This window comes from Heloderma suspectum, chromosome 12 (assembly GCF_057233095.1).
Source record: "Heloderma suspectum isolate Gila_16-S chromosome 12, 16-S_ref, whole genome shotgun sequence".
Lineage (NCBI taxonomy): Eukaryota > Metazoa > Chordata > Lepidosauria > Squamata > Helodermatidae > Heloderma > Heloderma suspectum.
Genome location: NC_139469.1, coordinates 2,764,509 through 2,790,504, shown reverse-complemented (window position 1 = coordinate 2,790,504; position 25,996 = coordinate 2,764,509). Strand labels below are relative to the sequence as shown.

The 25,996-nt window shown below is 45.2% G+C and overlaps 1 protein-coding gene across 1 annotated transcript in view; it reads right to left on the bottom strand.

Annotated features, from left to right (window-relative positions):
- GRIN2A (glutamate ionotropic receptor NMDA type subunit 2A) overlaps positions 1–25,996 on the bottom strand; it is a 186,568-nt gene that overhangs the window by 2,491 nt on the left and 158,081 nt on the right. Inside the window, exons 10-11 of the mRNA XM_084819183.1 lie at positions 10,232–10,419; positions 3,086–3,324 (exon numbers count right to left, since the gene is read on the bottom strand). Of these exons, the coding sequence (XP_084675309.1) occupies positions 3,086–3,324; positions 10,232–10,419 (427 nt within the window). The remainder of the gene's footprint in view (positions 1–3,085; positions 3,325–10,231; positions 10,420–25,996) is intronic.

Here is a 25,996-nt window from a genome sequence, read left to right as displayed (position 1 = left end):
GCATTTAATCTTAAATCTGTTGCTCTGTTCATTAATTTTACTGCTGGCTCTTCAATGTTTCAAATATTTTTAACGTTTTCAATGCTTAATGCTGTGTTTTTAAAAAAAATATATATATGTTGTATTTTTTTCCTCTCTTTTTTTTAATAATTGTAAAACAGCCCATGGGCATTTGCCAGTTGGGCAGTATATACATTTAACAAATAAATAAAGAAATGTCAACCTGGTTGCCTGATATGAACAATGGGATCAGCGCACTCCTAGCAATAATTAAAAAACCACATATGACTAGCAGAGAAATAGGTTCTTGCAACATTCTAATGCCTTTTTAATGGGCATCAGCAGACAATGGATCTAGTACAATTCTGGTTCTTTCCCCTACACTAGGAAAAAGTCATGAAAAAGTCATCAGCTATCAGTCATAATAACAGCCAAATAGAATAACTGATGCTAGGCACAAACTAATCAACCTTCCAGCCCAGCTTGTGAGCATCTGACTTCTGTTCTAAACAGATTGCCAGACTGGATAAATCTTGTTGGATCCAACAAGGCCTTTTTATGGATTGGAAATAGGGGTGGATGTAGAAGTCATTTCAATTCAGTTTTGACCAAAATTTGACCAGTTCACACCTCCCAGAACCGAACACGGATTCAAATATAAACCACGGTCCATAGATCTTTGAGCTTGTGATGAAATTTGTGGAATAAATAGGAACAAAAACACACACACACAAATTGCATTTGAAAAATGTTTGGGGAAAAATGTGTACAAATGCACTTTAATCAATGGGAGGGAAATGTGTCGATTTCAAAAAGGCACACAATTGATGCATACATGTGAAGAAATGAGCACAGAAATGTGCATGTGTGTTCATGCTAAAAAACAAAAACGGAGCTCACAATCTGACACCCCTGGAAAGCAATTTTGTGTACACATGTAAGCTGTTTACTAAGACGTTCTGCAAACCAGCTGAAAAAGAGCTGCATATTTCAGAGCCAGAAGGCTGTATTTTTATAACATTCTTGTCCAGTCTCTCTGTTACTCTCTCTCTCCTCATGTAATTAAGTACATAGCTCAGTAGTTCCATCCAATTATTTTCCATACACTTTGGCGAGGACAGAATCACACAGTCATTGAACTGATTAAAAAGAAAAGAAAAACCCACCACTGTCACTGGAAGTTGCCAAAGATTAAAACTAAGCATATTTACAGCTTGCATCTAAACAAATAACTTATTTTGAAAAGAAAAATCCACTGGTTGCATAATTACTTTTTTTTTTAAGAAAAAGTTGGCATCATCTCTTCTGGACAAATGGCTTCATTTATAATGCTAATTGCACTTATTGATGCCGTCTGGCTAATTGGGAAGATGTGGCCAAGATGCTCAACTTTATCATTTCATGCAGGAAAATACAAGCTGAAATGGACTGGCTGTTCAAGTTAGGAAGGTGGTGGTGCAGAAACCTGGCTTGGGGACCCAGCTACTGCACTAAGGGGGTGAGGCCTTGGGATTCTGTCAGCTCTATGATGCAGTGTCTTTCTCCAAGTGATTTTTTTCCCACATATCTTTAAAGCCCACAACAGCCCGAGCTCTGCATACTTCATGGAACATCTTTTCCCTTGTACACTTTTCCCTTGTACACATCTCCAACTCCTGTGTATCTGAGGATGAGCCCCCAGTCCATTACTCATCTTTCACTGAAGTGAGAGAATGGTGCAGGCATGGGGCAGGGATTCTGCTGTACTAGTCCTGACTTTTTAGAACTCACTCCCCTGGGAAATTTGCCGGGGTATCTTCCCGTTCTCCTTCCTTTGGCAAGTGGAGACTTTCCATTCTTTCTAAGGCTGTTCCTGGCTTCTGTTGGGGTGACTTTTTAACTTGGCCCATTGATGGCCACCACTTTGGATGGCTTGAAATGGGGACTGGACAAATTCCTGGAGGAGAAGGCTATCAATGCTTACTAGTCCTGATGGCTATATGCTACCTCCAGTCTTAGAGGCAGTGAGCCTATATACACCAGTTGCTGGGGAACATGGGTGGAAGGGTGCTGTTGCACTCATGTCCTGCTTGTGGGTTCCCCATCCATAGCTGGTTGACCACTGTGTGAGCAGAATGCTGGACTAGACAGACCCTTGCTCTGATCCAGCACAGCTCTTCTTATGTTCTTAAATCACCTTGAAGCTACTTTAATGATGTTCTACTTCTAAAGCTAAGCAGGGCACACCCTCATCACTGGATGGATGAGATGCCAAATAGATAGGCTACTCTAAGCATTTTGGTGGAAGACCAGGATGTGAAGAAGGTAAAAAAATTGCACTGGTGCAATTCACAAGGGAAAGGAGAAAAACCATAAGGCTTCAGTTGGGGTGAAACCAAAGTTTGGGTGGTCATCAATGGGTTTGATATCAAAGGTCCAGGGCAAGGTAGGTGCTGGAGTCTGATCAGAAAGAATCTTCTTGAAGTTGGGTTTGCTGAAGAATGATGTGATAAAAGTGCATGCAATAATAGCTTCTATGTGAGTTAGACAACCTGGTACCCTCCAGATGTTTTGGACTACACCACCCTTGGCCAGCATGAGGGATTATGGGAGTTTCAGTCCAAAGCATGTGGAGGCACCAGGTTGCCTATCCCTGGATTTAGGTATTTGTGATTGGAAATATACAACAAAATACCCAATGTGCATGCATAACCCCTTGAGGAAGGAGGGTGATCAGATATTGGTCCAATGAAGCACAAGTAGTATTGATCCATAGGAAATTAATAGATAACATAAATGGTTTCTGTGAACACATGAACAGATTGGCCAGGATCCAGAGACCTGTTTTAGAATGGCCAGGTATTTTGTATCCCCCGAGTGTGAACTTTTGATGTGTGTTTTTCTTGAACGACATCTCTTTTGTCCCATATCATCTCACTCCCCTTTGTTTGCAAAAGTAGGTTGCTATGCACACTTCGGGGAAGCAGGGGCACCTGAGATACTGTTTTAGGGATTTAAAATCAAAGGCTCTTTGCTAAGGTATATGGAACTATGGTTCTTTGGATCCTGGCCATTAACCGGTGAAATTAATAAAAACGAAACTAACCCTGCTGATAGAAAACAGCAATCCCGGCCTATCGGAGCAAACCCCAGTAAAGCAGAACCTCAGTTTCCAATAAAACAAGTGCTCCCAGACAAAAGTGATCAGGCTGAGAGCCATGGCGGCGGCAAGCATGTAGAACACACCAGCCATGTTGTCAATGTCCAGCTGACTGCTCATGACCTCATTCTTCTCGTTGTGACAAATGCCTGTCAGCCACAAGGTTTCCAACTCCTCCATTTCTCCTAGAGAACAAACACCAAGAAAAACAGAAAGCAAGGCACCTAGGGTTAGGACAAGGAAACTAGGAAATTTGTACATACTGTTATGACCACTAGTCCTCAGACCTTCCAGAATGCAACAGAGAACTCTGATGAGGATGAAGCACAGGCTGCTTCCTCAGGGATAGTTCAGTCAGTACCTCATTCAGGGCCCTCCTGGCCAGAGAACACAGCCCTGCTGTCATCACAGAATGGAAGACTGAAAAATCAGGTGAGGGTCCTTTAAAGTCCAGTGAGCTCCTCCAGGATTATTATTTATTTTGTTCTTCTATTTATTAATTTTTTTTTTAATCCTGGCTTTGACCTTCCCAAAATGGCTTACAAAGCAACTGGTAAAACAACATGGTAACGTTACAAAATATTAAAACAGTAAAATAACAAGCAACAACTTTTAAATAACATTGAAATAATAGCAGAAGGTAAAACCAACAGTAAAACACAATGCCATAAAATCACCCAAAGGCAGACAAGAGTAAAAAAAATGTTCTTTGGGTTCTTCTGAAAGCCAGCAAAAAGGGGGCCATACAAATCTCCTTTGGGGTGGTATTTTACACAGACTGGGGGGGGGGGGCAGACACGGCCACAGATTATAATTCCTTAGGATGCCTGTCTGACCTTGTGAAGAGTTGGAATGTGCAAAATATTTCCATTTATTCACGAAAATATTCTCTGTATAGTTCAGGGCATGTATTTGCAAATGGAGATATGCAATTTTCACAATGAAGATCCAAATCTTAGTTGCATATTGACAAAGAAGAGCCCTGCTGGATCAGAAGAAAGGTCCAAGCCCTGTATCTTGTTTCTTTCAGTGGCTAGCCAGATGCCCCAGTGGGAAGCCAACAACTTGCAGGTGTCACCAGCATCTGATATTCAAAGCTATGAATATGGAGGTTCTACTATTTACCTATCATGGCTAATAGCTTATGGATTTCTTTAGTGTGGTTAGCGGCAGTATTACAACCGAAACTCTCCCCATGACCTGAGTTTGATCCCAGCGGAAGCCGGGTCTTGGGTAGCCGGCTCAGGTCGACTCAACCCTCCATCCTTCCGAGGTCGGTAAAATGAGTACCCAGCTTGCTGGGGGAAAGGTAGTCATGACTGGGGAAGGCAATGGCAAACACCCCACTATAGTCTGCCATGAAAACACCAGCGCAAGCGGCGTCCCTCCAGCGGTCAGCAATGACCCGGTGCTTGCACAGGAGGAACCTTTCCTTTCCTTTCTATATGAAGGGAGGCAGGTGGCTACTAAGAAGAGGCCCTGTTCAGTGGTGGCACCCTGGCTGTCAAATGTCATCCCCAGTAGGCATCGATGCCTACATTGTGATCTTTCTGCTGCTAGGTGAAGACAGTTTTATTCTCCCAAGCATTTTAGTTCTTCAATTTAAAATCGTTATTGTATATTTACATCCTTACATTGCTTCTGGATTTTACTTTGGTTTTATAATGTAGTTTCAGACTTTTAAAAGTTTTATACTGTATTTTGTCACATTGTTATATTTTATGGCTTTATCTGTTGGGAACCCCCCAGAGAGTTTCAGTTATTGGGCAGTATAGAAATTTGATAGATAGGCAGATAGATAGAGGAGAGAGAGGGAGAGACAGACAGGCAGGCAGGCAGGCAGACAGGCAGGCAGATCACTAGGTTCCCTCCATCTGGAAGCAACCAAAGATTCTTGCACAGTGGTTTTTAAAGTCAACTGTTGGCAAAATTCACTTCACTGACGCATTGCCCACCCCTATTGATTTGCACTCCAAAATGAGCCAGTTTGGGATGCTAATGAGAGAGCTGAATAATTATAGAGTAAAGTAACATGTGCATATGCTAAAACCGGTCTTTTCCTTTTTTAAAAAAAGTAATAAAGAAAAATGAAAAAGGCTGATGGGTTTGTTGTGGTTTCTGTATAAACAGAGAAAATAGCTGTAAAGAATTGCTAAGATAAGATGATCCCCCCTTTTGTTACAAAGCTGATGTAATTAGAGGGGGAAAGTGGCTATTCAAGGCATGACAAAGAGTAAATCTCTTTGGCTGTGAGGGTTTGTGGGGAGGAGAGAAAATCAAGTTCCTTTAAAAAAATCATTAATTAAGCCACTGCAAATGCACCGCACTGACACATCCCTCATAACTCCCACATAACGCTCTCAGCTTTCATGAGTGCCAGGGGGCTTCCCGTTGAAGGCAGTGAAGATGAAAATTAAGAAGAGGAGATACCCTAGATGAAAGCAAAAAAATCCCGAAGGTTTCTATTTTTTTTTTAGTATGTTTTAACAAAATAATTGGGGATCTTTTTCTCTCCTGCCCCCGCCTCCGCCCCCACCCCTGCTTTGTGCCTTCTGCTTTTTGAGACTTTAACAATAAACATTTTATTTTATGTTTCCAAAGCTTTCTGTTTCGCCATAATATTTAAACGTTAGAAAAGTGGAAGGATTGCAGTGTTCACGTGTGTGCCACTGGACTTTGCATTGTTAAAGGTGGCAGCCTGTGAATGCCTGAAATGAGTCCATCGCTAATATGGGGTGGAGCTTCCCGGTTAAATCTCCATCACGCTTGGCAGAGGTGCTGAATTTCTTTCACTTTCGGCGTGAACATTCAATTCTGGAAAAGCTCTTGAGGGGGCAAATGCAAACGGGGCAGGACCGAAAAACCCAAAATGCCAGCACCTTTCTGCTTAAAGCTCTTACTGCCAGTAGCGAGGAGTGCTTCTGGATGAGGCTTTCATCCTGCAATCACCACGCCTGATCCATGGCATTTTACTGGGGCGGGGGAGGTCCAGATGGCATCTTCAACGTGTGACCCTCCACCACTTCTTCCATCTTTTGTCTTCCCCCAAAATATCCTTTAGGGCAGACAACGTCTTTTGATGGGGAGCGCTAGGAGCCCCCTCCCCCCGCCCCAGAAGCATCCTTCACCTTAGGAGAGGCATTCTCTTTTCAGAATGGGAGGGGTGATGTGCAAAAGCTGGAAAACCACCAGATGACTGGCTTCTCAAGGGAAAATGGGGGGGGTCCAGGGAAAGGGGGCAATGGGCAACTGGACTGGGACAGAGGTCCAGATTTGGTCTGCAGGCTTGAGGTTCCCCACCCCTGATGTAGGGGATATGAAACCATATCAATCAATAAAGGATGGGACTTTGAACCACTGGGCTTCATGGTCAACCTTTTCTTGTTGAGGAAGCCTTTACAGAAGGAATGGCCTTCAGATGCTGTTAGGCTGCAGCTCCCCTCAGCCCTCACTATTGGCTATGCTGGCTAGGGCTGAGGGGAGTTGTAGTCCACCACACATCCCCCATCCCTGATTTACAGGACTCGTCAAGGCTATGATTCAAGCCATGCAGGGCTATTTCTGAACAGGGGCTGTGCCATCATCTTCTTGTTTGCACCGGTGTCTCCATATGGGCATTGCAGCTGCTGGACCATGATAATTCAGGGATAGAGCAGCGCCATCTGCATTACATACCGAGGGTCCCATGTCTGATCCCTGGCATCTCTAGTTAAAAAGGGATCTGGTAGCTGGTGGTGATGGGAAAGTCCCTTGGAGAGCCACTACCAATCAGTGTAGACAATGCAGAGCGAGACAGATCAGCAATCTGACCTGCTGTAAGGCTGCTTCTGATGTCTCCAGGCTCAACATCAACAGTTGGTGGGCACCACGGGGCATTGTGTTGGACTGCAACTCACATCATTTCATAATTGGGACAAGCTGGATGCTTCTAAGACAGGCTACTGCCTTCCAGATGTGTTGGACTGCAACTCCCATCATTCCCAGCTAGCATGGGGAAGGATGGTCTAAGATACAACTAACCTTGACATAAAATCTTGAAATTGAATTTCTGTGTCATGAAGAAGTCTCTACTGGAAGCATCTGTGGATCTCAGGTTACACCTTATTCAGCAAAAACTCTTGCTCCATGTCTGTTGGTCACCACAATGTCTCTTTAATAAGGGTTTGTCAAAGTTAGCTAATTGCTGGAGATGTAACACAGTTAACACTTCTTTTAACCATATGTTTTGTCAATGTCTCTTTTTGGGAGGAGGTTATTAAATGGATGGGGCCGCAGTGGCTTAGTGGTTAAGACGCTGAACTGCAAACCGGAAGGTCGGCAGGACAGCAGTTCGAGACCCGAGTGTTGCATGATGGACTGAGCTCCCGTCTTCAGTCTCAGCTTCTGCCAACCTAGCAGTTGGAAAGCAAGAAATTGCAAGTAGATAAATAGGTACCGCTTTGGCGGGAAAGGTAACAGCGTTCCGTGCACCTCGGTGTTCAGTCATGCCGGCCACATGACCATGGAAGCGTCTTTGGACAGTGCTGGCTCTTTGGCTTAAAAATGGAGATGAGCACCACACCCTAGAGTCAGACACGACTGGTTGGGGACACCTTTACCTTTTTTACCTTTATTATATGGATAAACCTTGTACTGGAACATTCTTTAATATTTCCTGATGCACATGTCCTCTTAAATTATCTACCTGCTTCATGTCAATTTATGCGCTGTCAGTGTAAATGGATTCTCCACACCCTTTTGCCAGCTAAAATACTGATAATACAACATTGGATGATAAACACTCCTATAATGCAATGGATTGGGGTCCTAAGAATGCTAACAACATTTGAATGGGTGGTATATAGACAACACCTGTGAATGGACGCTTATATGGATATTTGGTCAGCTTTTGTTGAAGTTTATGCATAATTCTTAGAAAGCTGTATTTTCACACACATATATATATATATATACACACACACACACACACACACTTCATATGCATGCACTGAAACGGATATATTCTATTCCATGTAGCTACATTTTTTTTTCGTTTCCTCTTTTTTCTTTTGTTTTGTTACGTTGAAATTTTACAATAAAAATTAATAAAATAAATAAAGAAGTCACAGGATTTTTTCCACTTGTTCTTGCATTCCAACTGGCCCATTTGCCCTACTTCCAAAGCAAGAGGTGCTGGAGCTTAAGAGTATTCAGAAAGCATGGGCTGCCACCCACCTCTGTGCATCATCTAAAAAGAAAGTGTGTTTTCGCTTCAAAAGCATTGCTTTTTTCTCACATGCAAATTTATTCAGAAGTAATAAAATGATTAATTCTAATTGGGTAAGATTTCTTTAACTGGAAAATAACTATTGTCATCATCGCTGTTGTCTTGTTTAACAATCTCAGCTGTACACAAGGTTGTGTGTACCGTGTCCATAGCTGGAAAGAAAGAAATGTCTCCCCCCAGTCTCCAAAGCATGAATTGAGCCCCACCCAATAAATTAAGAATTTGACCTAATTACAACTCCAGTAATGTCATACAGCAAATGAAGTGCATTATTTGAAATACACAAGTCTGCCAAAAGAGACAAAATTGACAATTAGCAGCTGCTGTATTCTGCACAGATCGTAATCGCCTTTTTTGAGAGCCCTTTTCAGGGTTAAAAAATTGACTGGCTTCAAAAACAAGCTCTCCTTGGAAAAGAGATGACTGAGTAATAGCTCTCAAAGCTATTCACGAGATAGTAGCTATCTATAGCCTGGCACGATCCTGTTCTTCAAGGCTCAATGGACAGCTAAGCAAGACGTTCGATATTGTTCTCTCTCACAGGCCTTGCAAAGCATAGACTTTTCCCCACCTCCCCACCTCCACCCCTACAACTTCTCATTTGCCTGGCTATATTTTTTTTGCTTATAGAGGACACTAAATATATCAACCATAAGCCAAAGACTTCACTGGGAATGGATGTATGTGTGGACGTTCTGCCTGTGTAAAATGCCGGGACGCTATGGCCTGGTGGAAAGAAAGAAAGAAAGAAAGAAAGAAAGAAAGAAAGAAAGAAAGAAAGAAAGAAAGAAAGAGATGGTTTAATCTGCTTGCAAAATGTGGCCACAACGTTTAGGGCTCCTTTAAGGGTACAAGTTAAAGACAAAGAGTGCCAAATAAAAACAAACAATGCAGCACAATAAAATGCAATAAAAACCACGCTCATGAATAAAACTATGGGCCCAGGAATTAAGAAGTGGCCTGTAAGAAGTAGGTGATCTTCAGAGCTCTCAAAAAAAGGACCTGATGAACCCCCAATGGAAGTTCCTTCCAGAGGTGCAGAGCCATTACCAAAAAGGCCATCTCTCTTGTACTCACCAGCCTAACCACCCTGGGTGGCAAGTGAGTGAGAAGGGCCTCTGTCGATGGCTTCACAGTGCGGGCAGGCTGGTATGGGTGAAAGTGTTCCTTCAGGTAACTTTGGCCCAAACTGTTTAAGGGTTTACATGCAATGTATCTTTGCAGAAAAGGGACCCTGAAGATGTGCTGCACCCCGAGGGGTCCCATGCAATTTGCAGGGTGGGGAGAGGAGTACGCTCCACTCATCATAATGATGGACATTTTGCTAGCCTGTGTTCTAATGATCAGTAACAGCACCTAGGGGTATTTTCAAGCCTGTTCCATGTAGGACGTTGGCTTACACTAGATCAAACTATTTTCTCTATCTAGACCAGAACTGTCTACTCTCCCCAGCAGCAGATCTCCCATAGAAGAGTATTTCCAATAACTTGCTATCTGGCCCATTTAATTGGAGATGCTAAAACTTGAACAGGGGAAGGTCTGGATGCAAAACAAGTGCTCTATTAATGAGATGGGGTTCCTCAACGTCTAGAAGAGTACAGCATTTGGAGCTATGGCCACCGTTCTGAAATGAAAGGCATAATTTTACAAACAAATTATGTTGTAAGCTGTCCTGAGACCTTTGGGCTATAGGGTGGGTTATAAAAGCACTCGTCAACAACAACAACAACAACAGCAGCAGCAGCAGCAGCAGCAGCAGCAGCAGCAATGGAAGAGGAGGATTCCTGGAAGCACACAGGCAGGAGGAGCAAGTCCTCTTGACTTACCATCCCCAACAAATTGCAGGAGCGCAAGATCAATTGCTCTCTTCCACGGTGACCCCTTCTGGAGAGCGATGCCATAGCCTGTTGTGGCAAAGATGTACCCGCTGCCAATGGTCACAAGCTTGCACCCCTCATCCCGCCCAGCCTTGTAGTTCAGCACCGCGGCATCATAGATGAAAGCATCCAACTTCCTGAAATAAAAGACGGTGTTTTACAAACCAAATTAGACGCCAGCGGGCAGTCGAGCACCCTTTGCCCCCTTGATGCTGAAGCCCCAATGGCATCTTAGACCGGTTCTTCAGCAGCAAGAAGAGGTTTCTGATCTCCACACAACACTTTCAACATTGCACAGCAGGGGCGAGGGAAGTCATCTTAGATATTTATGGAATTCACTACCATGGGAAATGGTGATGGTCACTATATCAAATGGTGTTAGAAAGGGACAAGACACATTCATAGAGGAATTTGCCCATGAGAGCTAAATGACGAACGTGTCCATATATGTGATCTGCTTAGGGATTTTATTATATAAGTGTTACAGAAGTTTCACAAATAATTGCTTTTTTAAAAAAAATCACAGCCAATTTGCCACTATGTACCACTTCGGGGTGATAATCAATGGGCAACAACTTTTGCTTTCATGTCCTGCTTATGGCCTTCCCGGAGACATCTTGTTGGCAATTTTTGGAAGTGGGATGCTGGACTGGATAGATTTTTGGTCTCATCCCGCATGGCTCTTCTGATGTTCTTATAAAGCAACAGGGGTCAGAAGGTAGTTCACAGTGGTTTGTTGGGGCACCAGCTGATTTCTTGTAGACCACCTAGAACCTGCTGCTTTCTGGGATTCTTGCAAAGAATGTTGGACTCAGTGGATCCAGTTATGACTCACTTAAGCCAAGGCTGAATATACAGGATCACTGAATGAAAGAGTACCTATGCCTTTGCTGTAAAGGAACCCTAAGCGTGAACAATTACTTTGAGAATTTAGAGCGCATTGGTGGTGGACTACATGGATTATACAAAGAAGAAGAAAAAACTAGGCTACACAAGAATGATCTCAGTCTGCCCCTTTTCTAAGGAAGGATTGGGTGGGGAGGGAAATACGTATAGATATTTATTATTTATTTATCACTCAAATTTACACTCCATTTTCCACAGAGGTATCAAAGCAATGAAGTAAAATACAATTGCATCAAAATAACAATAAATATAACAATAAAAACAACACCATGCATATTAATCAACAGTAAAACTACATACTCTGCTGTGTGCTGCAAACCATGGCTGGCTGGCTCACACTTCAGGGAGAGCCTGTGTGATGTGCTATGCATGCTGGGAAACCTCTCGGTAATCACAGAATTATGGAGCTGGAAGTGATCGCAAAGGTCACCTAGCCCATCCTTCCCCAACTGTTGCTCTCCATTTATGCCAGACTACAACTCCCATTGTCCCATCCAGCACGGATCCAGTCAACTACTCCTTGCTCATCTAGCCCATCCTTCCCCAACTGGTGCTCTCCATTTATGCCAGACTACAACTCCCATTGTCCCATCCAGCATGGATCCAATCAACTACTCCTTGCTCATCTAGCCCATCCTTCCCCAACTGGTGCTCTCCATTTATGCCAGACTACAACTCCCATTGTCCCATCCAGCATGGATCCAATCAACTACTCCTTGCTCATCTAGCCCATCCTTCCCCAACTGGTGCTCTCCATTTATGCCAGAGGTGGACACTGGTCCAAACTCTTTCTATGGCCCAGCACTCAAATTGTACTCTTTCTGAGTAGAGCCAGCATCAAGGGTAGGCATTGCTGGGCACCTGCCAAGGGCCCACATCCCAGCAGGGGCCCACTGAAAAGAGCCCAGGGAACTCATTCCTCCTCTTCACCATTGCAACCTGCTTGGTCACCTGCCTCTTGCTCCAGCCCGGGCAACCGTTGTGTGGAGGAGGAGGAACAGGAGGGGATGCCACTGCACCCTTCCTCCCTGGCTGTCTGGCTGTCAGGCAAGCAAGTGGCAGCAATGACGAAGAAGTGGATAAGAATAAATAGCCTTTGAGAGGACTTTCTGGACTGTTCAAGGGTATATTTGGTGCTGGATGTACAAAGTTTCATTTGTATTTATTTTAGGGATGGCAGAGAATTCCGCCACGGATCTCGGTGAGGCTGAATGCCAGTGCATTCAGCCCCCCTAAATCTGTGGCGGAACGGCCTCCCCCCCCCACCCCCCTGCAGATCCCCCCCAGGATGAGACTTACCTCTTACTTACTCCAGGACAAGACTTACCCAGGATGAGACTTACCGCGGCGGCGGCAGCTCCGGCGGCTGGTCTTCCGACCGGCTGCCACTGCCACCATTTGCAGACTTGTGGTTTTTGTTTTTGTTTTTCAAGACGTGATAGGCTACGTAAAGATTTACGTAGCCTATCATGGCTGGGTAAAAAAACACACACACACACGTACGCAAATGGCGGCAGCTACGGCCGCCGCCATTTGCTTTCCTTATTTTTGGTGTCTTAGTCTACATAAATATTTACGTATACTATGATGGCGAAAATAAGGGGAACGCAAATAGCATAGCGGGCGCCATTTGCATCCCTTTTTGATTTGCCGTTTTAGCTTATGTAAATCTTTACATAGGCTAAAACGGCGAATCAAAAAGGGACGCAAATAGCGCCCGCTACGCTATTCGTGTTCCCCTTGATTTTCGCCATCATAGTCTACGTAAATATTTATGTAGACTAAGACGGCCAAAAAGAAGGAACGCAAATGGCAGCGGCCGTAGCCGCCGCCATTTGCGTACACGGTTTTGTTTTGTTTTTTTTACCCAGAGCCCTCCGCGGCCGGAAATCCAGCTGTGGGCAGCTCTGGCCTGGGCCTGGCCAGCTGCTCCATGGAGCCACCGCGGAGCACAGCTGGCCATCGAGGATTCCGGGGGGAGGGACGGAACGCCTCCCCCCCATAAACATAATCCGCAGAAATTATGTAAGTGCATTTCGTACATCCCTAATGTATTTATTCAGTCAGTCACACAGTCCACCCTTTCTCTGAGGACCTCAAGGCAACATGCATGGTTCTCCACCCTCATTTTATCTTCACGACAGCCCTGCGGGGTAGGTTAGGCTGAGAGAGAGTGCTTGGTCCAAAGTCACTCAGTGAGTTCACTGAGAACTCGAACCTGGGTCTCCCCAGTTCTAATCCAACACTTTAACCATTACACCACACAGCCTCACTAAATGGAGACTGGAATGGCTTGTATCCAATGTATTGATCTGCAACCATCTCTAAAGATCAACTTAAAAAAGAAAGTACCATGAAAATTGGAATATGATTCAGTCAGTCTTCCTGATGCACTCTTGTCTCATAATAGGGATGTAGGAAACGACTTACTTGTTCGTTTCATGACATCCGCAGTGGGGGGTAGACGCTCCGTCCCTCCCCCCAAAATCCTCGCCAGCCAGCTCCACTCTGCAGCAACTCCACGGAGCCACCAGCCGGGGCCACCCACAGTGACATCCAGCTACTGCTGGGCTGCGCAGGGACGCAAATGGTGGCCACCGTAGCCACTGCCATTTGCGTCTCTTTTTTTCGCCATAATAGGCTACGTAAATATTTACATAGCCTATCACGGAGAAAAAAAGGGAACGCAAATGGCGGCAGCTATGGCGGCCGCCATTTGCGTTCCCTTTTTTTTCCCATGATAGGCTACGTAGATATTTACGTAGCCTATCACAGCCTCCGCAGGGATGCAAATGCATTAGCCGTGATAGGCTACATATATATTTACATAGCCTATCACGGGAAAAATCGTGACGCGAATGGCGGCTGCAGATGTGGCCGCCATTTGCAAACAGCACGAACGGCACCAGGTAGGTGCTCCGTTTCGCACACCTTTCGTGGGGTGGTGGGGCTTCGTTCCGCCACAGATTTGGGGGGGCCGAATGCACTGGCATTCGGCTTCACTGAGATCTGTGGCGGAATTCTCCACCATCCCTATCTCATAATAAGAATACTCTTGGCAAAGAGAAATAAATAAAATGCAATGAAATCACAGGGGAATTATAAAAGAAGATGGAAATTAATTCTCTTGTGAACGACTGGAAGTCCTTGCCAATGCTTTCTGATGGAAGAACATAAAGGATCTGTTTTTTAAAATAGACTCAGAAATCTTCCTTTGAGGTTCATGGTCTCCTGCCCTCATCACTTCCACATCTCAAGAACAGTAGAGATGGATGGAGGTGCTGTGGAAAAAAGTGTTCAGTGCAGTTCTTCATTGCAAAAAGAAGAAAAGATTGCTACTAATAAATGGAGCTGATGCCCCCTCCTGTTCCTCTGCAAAAGAGCCTTGAGGCTGATAAAACCCATATGAGAACGAAGTATGAGGTGGGTTAAATCATCATCAGAGATATCCACATAAATTCCGGGGAAGGGCCATAGCTCAGTGGTAGAGCACTTGCCTTGTATGCAAAAGGTCCCCAGTTCAATCCCTGGCATCTCCAGATAGGGCTGAGAAAGACTCCTGTCTGGAACTGGTGAGCTGCTTCACTCGGCCAGATGGACCAAGGGGAAAAGAAGAAATCAGCTTAGCCTGATATACCAACTAGGGAGACATTCTTCTCCCTCTCACATAATACTAGAACCAAAAGGGCCCATCCCGTGAAGCTGGCTCTTCTTGTGTTCTTATGTTCTTAACTACGTCCTTACCTGGACAGAGATAGCCTAGCTACAGTTATCCATGCTCTGATACCCTTTTGTCTGGATTACTGCAATGTGTTATCCGTGGGGCTGCCTTCAAAAATGTCTCAGAAACTTCAGCTAGTCCAAAACAGGGCAGTGAGACTATTAATGGGGATTGGCCAACGTGATCATATTATGCCAGTACTTTTTCATTTGCACTGGCTGCCAGTGGGCTCCTTTACACTGAGCTTTTATTCTGTGATTGAGATTGCTCCTTCACAGAAGTTTGCAGGCTCTTTACATGACTCCGTGATCATTCAAGGCGTCTCCTGCACTAAATGCCCTTTGTTCCATTTTTAAATACAGCGCAGTCAATGAGCTATCAAATTACCCCGTTGTGTTCCGCTTCAGTTTCCTCCATGAAAAGCACAAAAGCAGCAAGAAGAGAAGTGATATCAATGAAAGATAATGGAAGAGTCAGATATGGGGAGAAGGAGGGGGAAGGGGTGGGGGAAAAGGAAGTACATGAAAAAGGGAGTCGTTGGAATCCTGCATTTAAAACGGAAGCAGAAAGCCCCATTTTAAATGCAGGATTTTAGGCTGGTGTAGAGATTTCCTAAGTCTGGGCCTGATTCAAAGTGCTGGTATTAACATTCAAAGCCCTAAATAGCTTGGGGGCAGGTTACCTGAAGGATCGTCTCTTCCCATATTCACCTGCTTGGACCCTAAGACCATCTTCAGCAGTCCTTCTCTGGGATCCGCTCCCAAAGGAAGTGAGGTGGGTGGCTACTAGGAAGAGGGCCTTTTCTGCTGTGGCACCCAGGTTGTGGAATGAGCTTCCCAGAGAGGCTTGCCTGGTGCCTACATTGTGTTCTTTCCAGTGCCGGGTGAAGATCTTCTCATTTTCCCAGATGTTTTAGTCTTTTAGTTCTGTTGTTTTAAACCTGTTATTGTATTTTAAATCTTTGTATTGCTGCTAGGTTTTATTTTGGTTTGTACTTTTATACTATAGGTTTAAACTCTTATGTTTTATATTGTATTTCATGAAATATTTTGTGGTTTTAATTGTTGTGAACCGCCCATATGAAAAAATATATATGGAAAAACCCCATGAATTTGTCTTATCCCATTTTAAACCACCTAAACAAGTGGCCATCAGTCTACCACATGTCTCCAAATTCCATAAATCAAAAATCCACTGTCATAGGATCACAGAATAGTGGGGTTGGAAGGGGCCTACAACACCATCAAGTCCAACCCTCTGCTCAGTGCAGGAATCTAAGTTGGAGCATCCCTGAGAGGTGGCTGTCCAGCCTCGTCTTGAATGCCTCCAGTGTGGGAAAGCCCACCACCTCCCTAGGTAGTTGGTGTCAGGGTGGAAACTGAGCCCAGAGAGCCTCAGAGCAGTTCGGATTCTGAGGAGGAACAGCTATCCGTGGGAGAGGGGCCAGCTCATCCCTCACAGGCTCAGCACCTGGCAGAGATTCCTCCTGCCAGCATTCCAGAGATAGAGAGCAACCCCGGTAGTGAGGGAATGTGGGAGGGGGGCTTCTTAAACATTCGATGCAGACGCAAAGAGCGACGAGCGATGGAGGGTGCAGAAAGGAGGCATAGCGCCCGTTTGGCGTGCAAGCAACGGCCACCTCCCATGGACCCAAGGGAAAGAGGGAGGATCTCTCCCTAGCCCATAAGTTCTGGGTCTTCAAGTGACTCTCTTTCAACGGGGATCAACTGACTACTTGCAACTTAGGCTACCCTGCCGTTCCTTGCTTTAGTCGCTGGTGATAAGCATCTGAAAGAGTCATTAAGTTGTAAAAGGATTAAAGCTTTGAAAAGAAATCCTTTCGTCTGTGTCTTGAGTTGGCTATTGGAATCTACTGGGGGAAGCCGCCAGAGCGCTCCTGATAGTTGGTTCCATTGTCGTATTGCTGTAACAGTCAGGATGTTTTTCCTGATGTTCAGCCGGAATCTGGCTTCCTGTAGCTTGAGCCCATGATTCCGTGTCCTGCACTCTGGGATGATCAAGAAGAGATCCTGGCCTTCCTCTCTGGGACAACCTTTCAAGTACTTGAAGAGCGCTATCCTATCTCCCCTCAGTCTCCTCTTCTCAAAGCTATGACAAGGAGGCCTTTATTTTGTCTGTTCTGAATCTCCTCCTGGTTTCACTGAAATCCCTGTTCTGGTTTTATGAGAGAGGGAGAAAACCTTCTCTCTGACCACTTTTTCCTCACTGTGCATCATTTTATAAATGTCTGTCATCCCACAGTCACTTCATGGTCTGACTCAGTATAAAGCAGATTCCTCTTATTATGATTATTTATTTATTGCATTGTTAAATGCTTTGTAAAATAGATTTCTCTGTGCAGTGCAATTTAAAACATAATACCACAATAATAATAACATAATAAAAATACAAGATCACAACAAAGCACTAACATGCAGCACAACATGAAACCAAGTAAACAGATACTGCCACAGCACGACAAAATATAATAAAGATACAAACCACCGTCAGTTAGAAGAGCTAAAGCCACACCACAGGGACTAAAACAGTAGATCTTAAAATGCTAACAAAATGCTAAAATACTTTAAATGCCTGAGAGAGCACAAAAGTCTTAGCCTGGTGCTGAAATGATAGCAATGTGGGTGTCAGATGTGCTTCACAAGGGAGAGCACTGCTAACCTAGGGGGCCATCACCAAAAAAGCCCACTCTCTGAACACCATGTTCCAACCGTAATGCAAACCAAAGGAATTTTTCCCTCTTCCTAGTGACCCCATCCTTCTCCATCTACCTCATTCTATTTCCTGCAGATGATTCAGTCCTGAGACCAAGGAAAGATTTCCCCCTATTGAACTAAAATTTAAAGATAGTGAATGGGGGGAGAGGGGGAGAGAGAGAGAAACAGATAAAAAAAGCCTATTCAAAGATTTGAAAAACACATTTCCCAACTGAGCCCCCAAGAGGCCATTTTATATTAAACACCCAAAAGGCAAACATTTCAGCCCCAAACAATTATATTTCGTGTGTGACTCACAGATAGCAGTGATCAAACACGAGTCATGACAGATTGCAAATGCCAAGGCACAGAACCATTTCTGGTTTACCCAGTGATTTTTCTCCCCCTTTCAAGCATTTCCTAAATCTCCAGCATGCTTTCATGAAAGTGACTACTATTTTTATCCCCAGTCTCGAGAGTCACAGAGGAAAGTTTTGCACAGTTCAAGAAGGGTCCCAATCACCCCAGCAAGGGACATCTGTCATGCAGATAGAGAGATATGTCTCTTCCTGAGCTGTGGGGCAGATGGATTCCCAGATAATGTGAAGTTGCTACAATTTCACCTAACCATTCGCACGGCGCATAGAGCAGAAGGGTGCAACCTGGAAGAATACCGGAAGTCCCCCGCTATAAACTACTGAGGGGCTAAAATGTAAAGCCGTTAGTGTGCATGGATTTTTTGGTGTAAATAGCTACTGTGGGAGGAGGGTGAGCATGACTCAGACCACCACAACAGGTGGGGAGGGATTTAACCCTTTCTCCCCTGCTGAGATCTTCACCACCAACAACAACACCCCACGCTTCTAGTTCCTTTGGGAGGAAATCTCAACAGCCATTCCCAACAGAACTATGGTGAGTGGGAAGGATTTAACACCCCTCTCCATGAGGAATTGTTCTGATCCTGATCACCATGGTGGCTATTTACATTTTAATAAAATATCAGTGGAGACTGCTGGTTCCAAGGTCAGTGAGGTGGTGAATCCACTCTGGGTTTCAATGAGAACTCGCTCCTTTAGAGTTCTGACTGGTTCTGATTGAAAACCGGAGTGGATTCACCACCCCACTAACATCAGAGCAACCAGCCTCCACTGTAAAATGTGTTCATTCACTTCATTGCTTTCCCACAATTAGTGGCATGCTGAGTTTGGCCCCAGGTCAGTCTCCCCAAACCAGCCCCCTTCCAGATGTGTTGAGCCCCACATCCAAATCCTGACAGTGTGCAATGGAGTGCACTACACCAGGGACAGAAAGATCAGTGAGCAGGCCGTGGCACCCTGCAAGATGAAATCCCATATTGCCCACAGTTGCATTACTCTGTGGCAAAGCTGTTATCGCCACTGATGCCTGAGCAGCGCACAGCCATCCATCACTGCATGAGGAAATAAGATTTCCCTGACAGGGCCACGTCGCCTAACTCTCTTTATAAAAAGGCTCCTTGAGAGAGAAAGTAGAAACAAATCGCTTCGACGCTCAATACAATCCTGGTGTTCATTACACATCTTTCACATAACGTTTTTCAAAGTGGAAGTCGACGCAACTCGCAAGAGTCTCTCTCTAAGGATGGAGCCATGCTTGCTGTGTTGCTGGAGGAGGGGAAGATATACCACTGTCAGAGGAATGGCACTGTCAGATCGAAACAGGGGAAGCTGCCTTACACGTCAGGCTGTGTTCATCTAGCCCGGTATTGTCTATTCCCTAGTGGGGATTTCTCGTAGAGAAGGGCTATCCCTTCCCTTGTTACAGCACCTTCACTGGCTATTGATCTGTTTCTGGGCCCAATTCAAAGTGCTGGTTGTGACCTCTGAAGGCCTTAAAGCCTTGGGACCAGGCTTCCTGAAAGGCCTCCTTCTCCTATAAGGTCTCCTTAAGATCCTCTGGAGAGGCCCTTCTTTCAAGAACATCAGAGGTACGTTTGGTGGTGACACGAGAGAGGGCCTTTTCCGGTACCACACTCAGGCTGTGGAAATCACTCCCAAGGAAGTCTAGGTTCGTTCCCTCTCTGCTGTCCTTCCGATGGCAGGCAAAGACCACTTTGTTCAAGAAGGGCTTTGCCCTGTGAGCGGGTCTGTGGTTTCAGTGCTGTTTTTATTCTGTAATCACTACGCTTTGATTGTATTGTAATGTGTTTGATTGTTTTATCTATCTATCTAGTTATATTTACCTCCCACCTTTATTTTTGATAGCCTCCTTGAGTGCCATTTTGGGGTAGAAAGGTGGGTATAAATCAAATAAATACTCAGTGATTGGACTCCCCTGAATTTGGAGGCTTCCAATCGTCCAACCTAGGGCGGGAGGAGCGGCGGGCGGGATCTTCGCTTCCCCATCCTCCCACCCTGCATTTTTCCCTAAATGGGCTTTTTTGCCCATCTAGCAATGGCATTTCAGAGGGGTGGGAAGGAGGCTCATATCCTGGCCTCTCTGCTTTCCACCCCTCCCTGCCCACCAAAACACCCCCTTTTCCCCTCTCCAAGGTCAGTGTTCTGACCTCGGAGGCCACCCGGTGCGGTTCTTTCTGCACTGGCTGTGAGGGAAGGGGGAGGGGTCAGGTCTCCAGCTCCCCCCTTCTGAGGCCGGAGTGCTGTCTCCGATCTCCGAGGGGGGAATCGGAGATAACTTATGGCCACCTGCTACGCAATCTATTTAACTGGAGGTGCCAGGGATTGAAACTGGGACCTTTTGCTTGCAGTGGCCCCTCCCCAAATGGGTCTATATCAGAGAAAGCGGAACTGACAGATTCACCCATTCCTAATATTTGGAGAACATTCTGCAAAGTGGACTTTTTCTAGAGGAGCGGGTGAGGAAAAGAAAAAGCTCAGGAATGTTCTCAGAAAAATGCCTTCTGAGAAATGTCTGCACAACTCTAATATAAACCTGGAGTTTGTGCAAGGTTACTGAAGAATGAGATAAGAGCCGTGTCTTCACAGAGCCATTAATGCAGTTTGACAAATGGAGCTCAGCTGCACCTTTCATGTAGACTGCAGGCTTCTCAAAATTAAAAAAAAAAAACCCTCTTCAGACTGTTCCGCATTACGTTACGTGTCCATAGGAAGTCAAACTGACACCGTCACATCACTCAGACTCCCTCTGGTGTCACCCCAACTCCTCCATGTGGTACCTCTGAATATCTTGTCTTTTTCCTGTCAGGGTGACACTTGGGGACAGCAAAAGGAAGAAAACAAAAATGCACAGCTGTTTAGAGCTTTGCCTCCTCGGCAAGCTGTTATGATGTGCTTAGTGATATGTATGTAGTATGTCATTAATATGGCTTTATTAATAAAGCTATGTCAACATGCATGGTGTTTTACACCAGAAACACTATTTTTAAAAAAAAATGAAATAAAGAGCTTTTCTACATGAGGCTGCTACTCTGTTGTGTTTACTATCACTTTCATCGTAGAATTGAGATCTGAGCACTACACAAGGAGTGTTTCTTTTCCTGTTTTTCCACTACGTAACCTCTAGGTGGCAGTGTGGTATAGCAGAATAGTGCAGTTACACAAGTGGGGGGAAAGCATTTTCGTTCGCTTTCACCAATAATACTGCATTTTCACTGCTCTAAAAAAACTCGTTGAACGTGCTGTTTAAAAACAAAAGTGAAATGGAGGGTCACAATGTTGTCTAAAGGACCCATAAACAACCGCGAGTAGAAAATGTTGAGTGCACAATAAATGTCTTGTGAAGAAAAGCTCAAATAACCCCAGGTCCCCACCTCAAGTAGCTTACAATCCAGACCAACGCAAGCAGTATCAGTTAATTTGGAAAATGCACAGCGTAACATGTGGTGATGTCCCCTAAACTGCTATAACACCAGCCTGGATGAGCCTTGAAATTAAGCTTAATTCAGACAAAAAAGGGGAGGCTCAAAACACAAAGATACCAGCATATTTTAGCTTAAAGCTCTCACCACCAGTAAATAAGCCTTAGGAGAGGCATGTCAGCCTTGTGGACTGGGGAAACAAACTGCATAAAACCAGGGAACTGGCAAACGATTGGCAGCAGGGGAGGCTGGTGGCTCTGATTTCGGTGGGGCTGTGATTCCAGTCTAGTGTCAGTCAGAACCAGCCAGAACTGTAGAGGAGCTATCCAAGGTACTGAACCCTATCCCCAAAATAGATTCAGCACCTTGGATAGCTCCTTTGGAGTTCTGGCTGGTTCTGACTGAAACCCAGAATGGAATTACAGCCCCACCGAAATCGGAGCAGCCAGCCTCCACTGATTGGCAGTTGGAGGACAGTGGTGAGGGCAGGAGAGGCCCTCTGGGGAACTCTTGAGGACTGGATTGGGACCCCAGGCCTGAGGCTCAGCACCTCTGGACTAGATGGACCCTTCATCTGATCCAGCATGGTTCTTCTGATGTTCATCTTGGCACAAATCTTGCAGAGGATTGCTGCCCCAGAGGCGTGCATCAGAATACAGCGTTCTGAGAACACACTGCTTTCCTCCGATCTATAAATATTGCCCACAAAATCATTTTGCAATCTATCTTTCCATACTCTGTGCTTTTCTTATGCCTGATATATTGATCTGAACTCATTCTGTCTGGTATAACAAAGTAGATGGTATAGAAATAACCTTCGTAGTTACCCTAAGTGACAAATGGCCACCATCTTTCCCTTCTTCCACTAGCCAGATCTAAGCAGCATTAGTAAGTATGGTTTTTTTGCAAAATAAAATGGAGCAAATGATGCCTTCTCTCCACAAGAAGTACCTTGCTGGACCAGACCAAAAGTCTATCTAGTTCTGCACTATTTTCTACGGTGGCTAGCCAGATGCCCCAATTGAGAGCCCACAAGCAGGGTGTGAAGCCAATAGCCCTGTCCTGTTCCTTGTCCCCTGTATCTCATATTCAAAGATAGACTACCTCTGCATGTGGAGATTGCATGTACACTTTAGATCCTTGGAGAGCATTCTGCATGGAATTGCCCATGAAGACAACTCAGAAGATTCAATGGGCACAGAATATAGATGTCAGAATTTCCACTGGGACCGCCAGGTTGGATCACATCGCTCGTCTCTTAAAAGAATTGCACCGGTTGCCTATTTGCTTCTAGGTGCAATCTAGTTGTCTGTCTGTCTGTCTGTCTAAAGAAAATGTATAGACCACCTTTAAAAGTGGAACCTTCTCAATGCAAGATGCTGGCATTTAGCTTTAAACCCCTAAGTGGCTTGGGACCCAAATTCTCCACAGAGCACCTCTTCCCACGTCAATCTGCCTGTGTGTAAGGATGGGGCAGATATTTGTTCAGTTCACATTTCAATGCCAATGTACCTAATTTTGCACTTTTGAACACTCTGTGAACCGAAACTCAGCTACCCTTCAAAATTCACACTTATCCAAATTCTGCAGCAGAGTTCTCCAATCAAAAATTTGTGTACAAAAATGTCTATATGAGGAAACATAATGTTAAAAAATGCATTGTATTAGGAAAATCGCTTGCAAAAATGTGTATATTAGGCGAAAATTCATATCCAAAATTCCTGTATTAGGAGACACCTGCACAAAAATACCTATGAATGATCATGTGAGCTTCTTAAACAAAATTCTCAAAGCTCAGGAAAACTAGAACTTAAGACTGGAAAAATTCCTGAAGTGCAAGGGAATTTGCACAAATTTCCTGATGCACGCAAATTTCCTCCACAGACAAAAGCAGACTGATTTTGTCTACTGAGGAAATTTGCACAAATCAGGAAATTTGCACAAATCAAACTTGGAGTCGGGAACAAGACGATAGGGATGGATGGACACACCCACACCCAGCTTCATCAGGAGCTTGTCAAGCCGCTGCCATCGCCCACCCCTACTCGCGGTGCTGTGCGAGCTCCCTCATGGCCTGGTGAGTGCCCAGCAAAGGACCCATCCATACCCAAGGACCCATCCAGCACATGAATTTAGTTGTGCGGTTCTTTGGACCCTGGTGGACTTCTGCCTTGACATCAGTGCGGTTGTGTTGTGCTTTGGCTGGGGGCTGTTATTGGTCCCACCTATAATTGTCCCAGGAAAATGATGTTGGAATTGTATGCAAGGAATTAAATTACAGTGAAAATGTACCCATCATATGTTTATTTTTTCAAAAGTACAGCCCACAAGAAGAATAAATAATATACATAATTTAAGTTATGTGAATGCTCCCCCCTGCCCCCAACACATACAAAGACAGACCATTTTTTAGTTACTGCATCCATAACTCAAAATATATGGCATGCTGTCAGTTCCATGCAGACTCATTTTTCTGCTTTATTACAGTCATAATGTGGTTAGCAATATTTGACAGTGAGTGGATAAAACACAAAACGGTGAATTTCCATCTGGGAAGCAAAAAATGGGCCACAGGTTTTCCACCAACAAGAACAGGGGAGTTGCCCCCTTTCAGGATCATTTGTATCAGCCAAATGGATAATGGATGGGGCATCATCCAGCGAAGTCAATGGGCAGTAGATTCAGGACAGACCAAAGGAAGTGGTTAACTTATGGAACTGGCTGCTGCAAGATGTGATAGGCAAAGCTAACATGGCTTTAAAAGGGGATCAGACAAATTCATGGAGGAGGAGAATTCGTGGAGGAGGAGAATTAACAGTGGCTATTAGACATGATGGTTAAATAATTTATTATTTATTTATTATTAAATTTATTAATCGCCCATCTGGCTGGTCACCCAGCCACCCTGGGCGATGTACAACATACAATAAAAACAGTTTAAAACAATAAAATTCTACAATAAAAACATTTTCTAAAATACCCTAACCCACCCCAAATGCCTGCCTGAACAACAGCGTTTTTAATGCACGACAGAAGCTCATTAAAGAGGGGGCATGACGGAGTTCCCTAGGGAGGGAGTTCCACAGAGTGGGGGCCACCACAGAAAAGCCCCTCTCCCTCGTCCCCACCAGGCTAGCTGTCCTGGCTGATGGGACAGAGAGAAGGCCATCCGAGGCTGATCTTGTTAAGCAGCCTGTCTGGTGCTGCTGGAGGCGCTCCTTAAGATAGGCTGGGCCGGAACCATATAGGGTCTTAAAGGTCAAAACCAACACCTTGAATTTGGCCCGGAAAACAACTGGTAACCAGTGCAACTCCTTTAGCACTGGAGTGATGTGATCTCGCCGGCAGCTGCCTTTAATCAGGCGAGCCGCCGCCGCGTTCTGTACCAGCTGCAGCTTCCGAACCGTCTTCAAGGGTAACCCCACGTAGAGCGCATTACAGTAGTCTAAACGAGAGGAGACCAGGGCATGTACTACCGATGGGAGCAGATGGTCAGGAAGGTAGGGGCGCAGCCGCCGTATCAGATGGAGTTGATACAGCGCTGTCCGGCTCACAGCTGACACCTGAGCCTCCATGGACAGCTGGGAGTCCAAAATGACCCCCAGGCTGCGGACCTGGTCTTTCAAGGGTAGCCATACCCCATTCAACATCAGGTCAACATCCCCCAGCCTCCTCTTGTCTCCCACCAAAAGTACCTCGGTCTTGTCAGGGTTCAGCTTCAGCCTATTCCTCCCCATCCAGCCACTCACCGTCTCCAGACATTTGGACAGGGATTCTACGGCCAACCTTGGTGAAGATTTGAACGAGAGGTAGAGCTGTGTGTCATCCGCATATTGATGACACTTCACCCAAAACCTCCTGATGATAGCCCCCAGCGGCTTCACATAGATGTTAAATAGCATCGGGGAGAGGATGGAACCCTGTGGCACCCCACAAGTAAGTGGCCACAGGTCCGAAACCTCCTCTCCCAGTGCTACCCTCTGGTACCTGCCGGAGAGGAAGGACCGGAACCACCGCAATACGGTGTCCCCACTGCCCAACCCCTCCAGGCGGTCCAGGAGGATACCGTGGTCAACGGTATCAAAAGCCGCTGAGAGGTCGAGGAGAACAAGGAAGGAGCATTCACCCCTGTCCAGAGCCCTCCTCATATCATCCACCAAGGCGACCAAGGCCGTTTCTGTCCCATACCCAGGCCTGAAGCCCGACTGAAATGGGTCTAGATAATCAGTTTCTTCCAAGTGTGCCTTCAACTGCACCGCCACCACCCGCTCAATCATCTTGCCCCAAAATGGAAGATTTGAGACTGGGCGAAAGTTGTTCAAAACTTGAGGATCCAAGGAGGGCTTCTTTAAGAGCGGTCTTATCACTGCCTCCTTGAGGGAGAAATAAAACCTCCAAGTCCCAAGGCAGTCTACCACTTGGAGAAATAAAACCTCCAAGTCCCAAGGCAGTCTACCACTGAGTGCCAGTTTCTGGGGGGAAACAGTAGAAGACAGGTATTGCCCCCATACCCTGTTTTGTGAGCTTCCGAAAGACACCTGTCTGGCTGCTGTAGG